Source organism: Aplysia californica, unplaced genomic scaffold, assembly GCF_000002075.1.
Source record: "Aplysia californica isolate F4 #8 unplaced genomic scaffold, AplCal3.0 scaffold00196, whole genome shotgun sequence".
Taxonomy (NCBI): Eukaryota; Metazoa; Mollusca; class Gastropoda; order Aplysiida; family Aplysiidae; genus Aplysia; species Aplysia californica.
This window is the reverse complement of record NW_004797466.1, coordinates 1,013,586-1,019,407: the sequence shown is the minus strand read 5'-3', so window position 1 is coordinate 1,019,407 and position 5,822 is coordinate 1,013,586. Positions and strand designations below refer to the sequence as shown.

The 5,822-nt window shown below is 39.4% G+C and overlaps 1 protein-coding gene across 1 annotated transcript in view; it reads left to right on the top strand.

Annotated features, from left to right (window-relative positions):
• The window catches only part of LOC101850650 (extended synaptotagmin-2), a gene marked incomplete in the record, with an annotated part of 53,555 nt that overhangs the window by 33,439 nt on the left and 14,294 nt on the right, over window positions 1-5,822 (top strand). The window contains 1 exon segment of the mRNA XM_013082863.2: window positions 330-422. Within this exon segment, the coding sequence (XP_012938317.1) occupies window positions 330-422 (93 nt within the window).

Here is a 5,822-nt window from a genome sequence, read left to right as displayed (position 1 = left end):
ATCCAAAGAAACTGGGTGGTACCGTAAACATCACGCGCCAATCGGCGTTTTGTGATGGGAGCGTAAATGAAGTTCTGCTTTCTTGCCGATCGGCGAGCGAGATGTGAGGCGGCAAAATGTTAAGTGGGACCAGCCAGCCCTTGTCTACTTCCCCAGATTGTGGGTGGTTGGCAAGTGCTCTGTTGTGGTATACTTCTTCTTTCCTATCAAACATCTATCGTCTTTATTTCCCCCTCTATTGTAACACCTCTAAGCGTCGGCACCTATATAACCTTATTGTGTTGCGAGTGCCGTAAAACTCTTACTAAGACTTTTAAAAACTTCCCCAGATTATCCAAAAGGTGAGCGAGGAGAACACGGAGAGAGAGAAAAGTCACGCGGCCATACTCATGGTGTTCCTGGACTCTGCCTGCGACCTGCCGGTACGTCACTCGCTCTTTACCTGTCTGTTTGTTTGTTTGTTTGTTTGCTTTTTTGAGGGGTCTGTCTGTTTGTTTATTTTGCCTGTGAGTCTTTCTGTTAGTCCGCCTGTCTGTTCCTCTGTAGTTCTTATCTTTCCTCTTTTTTTTTTCTTTTTTTTTTGTTTTTGTTTTTTTTTTTGTTTTTTTTTTTGCTTGTTTGTTAATCTCTCAGTCTGTTTTGTTTACCTGTGAGTCTATCCATTGTCTTTCTGATTGTCAGCCTGTCTGTTCATCTGTAGTTCTTATCTCTCCTTTTTTTTTTCTTTTTTTTTTGTAAGTTACTCTCAAGTAACACCTTTAATATTCGGCACTTATATGACCTATTTGTGTTTGCCAGTGCCGTAAAACTCTTACTAAAACTAAACTGTCTGTTTGTCTTTCTCTCGGTCTGTCTGTTGTGCCTCTTTTTCTTTTCTGGCCTGGCTTGTTTGCCCGCCTGTTTGTTTGTTTGCTTCGTTTGATTGTCAGTTTGTTTATGCGATTATCTCTTTATTTGTTTGCTTCGTATGATTGTCAGTTGGCTTGTCTGTTTGCTCTACCAGTCTGTCGTGCAGACTTGTCGGGGGGGAGGGGGTAACCGCTGGTCTGTTCTTCTTATTCTTATTCACACTCTCTTATTTCTTCTGTCAATCTCACGACGCAGACTGTCTTCCTTGCTCCTGCTCTGCCCCAGCTGTCGTTTGGATGTCAACCTCTTCTCTCAAACAGACAGACAAACCAACAGACATTTGTGCACACGTCTGTCTGTTGCTGTCTGGGATGTGTGTGTCCTACCCCTTCATCGCTCCTCCTTCCTCACCTCCCCTCTCCTCCCTTCTCCTCCCCACTCCTACTCCTCCTTCTCTTTCTCCTCCTCCCTTCTTCTCCTCCCCCTCCCCTCCCATCCTCCTCCTCCTCGTGGCCATTCTTCCTCCTCTCTTCACAAAAAAATGACAAGAAACCCCAAACCATCTTCCATCCTGCCATTGATCAGAAGACATCACAAAATGTTCACATCTCAGACTAACGGAACCCCTTTGTTTCAGCAGCTGAAGGTATTGTTTTTCTGCTTTGAGCTAAAAAAAAAATTTTAAAAATTAATTTTTAGTTATTTTTTTTAAACCAACAAGAAAAGAAGTTGCCACTCAGCGCTAGACCTGTACACATAACCACATAATGTTTTTGTTTTTGTTTTGTTTTGTTTTGGTGCACTGCTGGCACTCTAGTTTGTTGTTTGAGTTTTCTTTGACCAGGCTTTCGTCGAAGTTGCTAAGTCCCACTACTAACACTAATAATGTCTCCAGTTCGTTGCCTCAAAACTATTTTGCCCAAACAAAGTGTACTCTAGTAAAGAGGCAATTTGGGCAAATTGATAGTTCTGAGGCGATTAGTGCTCTGTTGGGAGGTGTGCATAATAGTTATTGTTTTGTTTGTGTGTGTGTGTGTTTTTTATACACAAGTACACATGTATAATATGTTTGTCTGTGTGTGTGTGTGTTTAGACTCTGTGCTAATAATTGAAAGGTGGGTTTCAGGGCTGCCCATCATTATGAATTTGGCGGAATCGTTACGATTTTTATTCAATTTTGTGAAATACGATCGTAATACCCCTGATTCTCATTTTTTTTTCAAACGTTGACTGCCTAAACCTACTGCCAACTTTCCTGGTGTATAAAGGGAGAAGAATAGATAAACGACCAAACCCTGACAGTCTACGTCACTCCCCCTGGGGTGGTGCCACTGACTGAAGTTGTCTTTAGGCCATTCCCAAAGGGGGGGGGGGGAGGGGGCATTGACCATGTTCTTATGCACAGTAGAATTGTAAATGGGCTGATTCATCAATGTCCTGCTCCTAGCTGAGCCTGAACGGCAACAGGGAACTGCTGCTTTTTAATTACATCCCTGATTTCCAAAAGTTACATCCCTGATTATGCCGAAGGCCCAGGAAGTTGTCTCGCTAACATGGCAATCCCCACTGTCCGGATCGGATGGGTGGAACAACTTTACTTTTTTTCTTTTTTTTTTCTCCATATTTAGAATTTCAATTTTGACGAAACATTTCTTGAGCAGCATGCAACCGATACCACTGATTAAGAGACTGAAGTTTTCTTGAAAAGTCCCAATGTTGGGCTTAGTAGTTTCCAAAAGTTACATCCCTGAATTTTAAAAGTTACATCCCTCATTCCAAAAGTTACAACCCTCATTCCAAAAGTTACAACCCTGATTTCCAAAAGTTACAACCCTGATTTCCAAAAGTTACAACCCTGATTTCCAAAAGTTACAACCCTCATTCCAAAAAAACATCCCTGATTTCCAAAAGTTACATCCCTGATTTCCAAAAGTTACATCCCTCGTTCCAAAAGGAGCATCTCTGATTTCCAAAAGTTACAGCCTTCTTTCCAAAAGTTACAACCCTGATTTCCAAAAGTTACAACCCTGATTTCCAAAAGTTACATCCCTGATTTCCAAAAGTTACATCCCTGATTTCCAAAAGTTACAGCCTTCTTTCCAAAAGTTGCAACCCTGATTTCCAAAAGGAACATCTCTGATTTCCAAAAGTTACATCCCTGATTTCCAAAAGTTACATCCTTGATTCCAGGTGCCCTGTGGTGGTAAGCACTGCTAAACTCAGGCCTACAGTTTGAGCATGAGCAACGTACAGCAACCAATTGCAATAAAATTGTGTTTTTTATTTGAGTCTAACAACTAATGTTGCCAAGTCAACCTGACCGTTTTGTGTTGGTTTTTTTCTGAATTTTGCTCCCCCTCGAGGCCTCACCACGTAAAAGGCCTTATTTGCGTCGTTTGGAGATTTTCTGGTCCGTTTAAAGGTATACAATCACAAACCTCCCCATGAGTACACTTGGCCGAGTATCATTAGTCCGTGATGGAGAATGCTGCATTTACATATATGTGATGTGTCGTGATGAAATCTGGCACTTGTCAAAATAATGAAATCGAAGAAATCAGCTTTTTTTTGCTTTTTTTTTTGGCTTAAGCGCAATTTTTTTCTACTTTTTTTTTGGGGGGGGGGGGGGTTTGCCCAACACCTTTTATGTCCATTTAAAAACACACTTTTGAGTGGATTTTACTGAAAAACTTTGATTAAAGGCACACAAAAAATTTTAATTTTCAGTTTTCCTGACTGACCTCTTTCAATCACAAATATTTCGACTTCTATTCAACATAGATGGATATTTCTTTCACCAACAGGAAGGTTAATGGTACAAATAACCCCATATGCCCAAAAATTGATGAGCGCCTGGTTCCACTACGTCGTGACTCATATATATAATACATATATATATATATATAATAATATATTTATCTGCATATCCACACACATCCACATACACCCCACTATGTGTTAGTGCTGTGTGTAAAGACTGTTCATTGGAGAACTGTTGAGAATGGCTTTGGACAACCCCCACGTTGTCGGCGAGTTGGTGAAGAGTCCTAAGCCCGGCCGGAAAGCGAAACTTTATGAGCGAGAGAGAGAGAAAAAAACAACTGTTTCATTCTTACTACAATTTGAACCCACATTATGGATATTTTGTGGTTTGTTTTTGTTTGTTTTTTATAACATTTAGAATTTGAATTCCTACTAAATGTTTCTTTAGCACATGCTGCCAATACCATGGATTAAGAAAATGCGATTTTAAAATTTTAGTTCAAACTTTTGGGCTCTGTACAGCTGGCATTTTCGTGTTGTATTTTTCTAGAAGTCATAGCGTCGTATCTCATGGGACGAATGGACGTATTTTTTTCTAGCTGGAAATGAGTGTGCTTACAGCGTAGTCCCAATTTCTAATGGGTGAACGTTAGGATTTCTGTCATGGTCTGTTGCAAAGCTCACAGGGTAAGCCAACCCTTAGAAAAAACCAAAAAAAGAACAAATTTTAATGAATAATCAGGCGGGGGGGGGGGGGGGGTGCTGCTTTTTTTCTCTTTTGTCCGTATTCAATTTGCAATCATGGCTCAGTTGGGAGGAAGGGTTCAGAAAGTCCGCTGAAATGTCATATTGGATCTTTATCTAAAACAACTGTTTGTCCCTGGAAATTTCATATCTGATCTTTAACTAAAACAATAAGTCTTCAGAAATGTTTCAAAATGTCGTAACACCTCTAATCTTTGGCACATATATTTTACCTATTTGCTTTGCTAGTGCTGTAAAGCTCATGTTAAAGGTAAATTTAAAGAATTACTTGCTAAAAATCATTCAATTTTGTTCAATGGGCAGCCTAGATTGAATGTAAAGCTTGTGTGTGTCCTTTATGCAGAGAGTTAGAAGCCAGTGTGTTAGCGTGTGTATTTATGTATGTTAGTGTGTGTGTTTGTTTGTATGTTCATGTGTTTGTGTTAGGGTGTGTGTGTGTTGTTTCTTTATAAATCATGTTTAATTTTTCATGAGTTCAAAATTTGTAGAAAAATGTGGTAGATTTCCTAGAGAAAATGATAGAAAATTTTTCTTAACTCTCACAAATTTTAGTTGACATTTTTTTTCTTTCTTTTTGATCTTTAATTTTTTTAAAGTGAAAACAGTAGTGGTAACATTAAATTCTTCTGTGTTTTTAGGTAAAGATAAAAGTGCTAGTACTGAATTCTTTTGTGTTTTGAGGTGAGGCTAGAAGTTACAAGAACTGAATTGAAATCTGTCTTTTGGTCGTGTTTATTTATATGATGAGATAGAACACAACGGGTATTCCTTTGTTGTGGGTGGTTGGCAGGTGTTCTGGTCTGGTTTGCTCCTTCTGTCCTGTCCATTATCTGTCAACTTTATCTCTCCTCCTTCTTTTTTTATGTTTGTTACTTTCTTGTAACACCTTTGATATTGGGCGCTTATACGACTGAATTTTATCGCAAATGCGGACTTGTATGTGTACCTTGCGGTCTTATATATATGCTGTAACATTTGTATGTATACTGTGTGAATTTGTCTGTATACAGTTCAGACTTGTATCAGGTATACTGTGTAGACATGTATGTATACTTGTATGTATACTGTTTTACAGACTTGTTTGTATACTGTGCAGAGTTTTTGTATGTATACTCCTCTACAGACTTGTATGTTTGCTCTACAGACTTGTATCATATATACTGTACAGACTTGTATGTATACTGTACGGATTTGTTTGTATACTTTAAGTCACTGGTAGATCCAATTTGTTTTCTTTCCCCCTGTTGTTTCTTGTCTGTGTGGATGGTCGGAGGGTGTCACTGGTAGATCCAACTTCTTATCTTTCCCTCTGTTGTTCCTGTCTGTGTGGGTGGTCGGAGGGTGTCACTGGTAGATCCAACTTCTTATCTTTCCCTCTGTTGTTCCTGTCTGTGTGGGTGGTCGGAGGGTGTCACTGGTAGATCCAACTTCTTATCTTTCCCTCT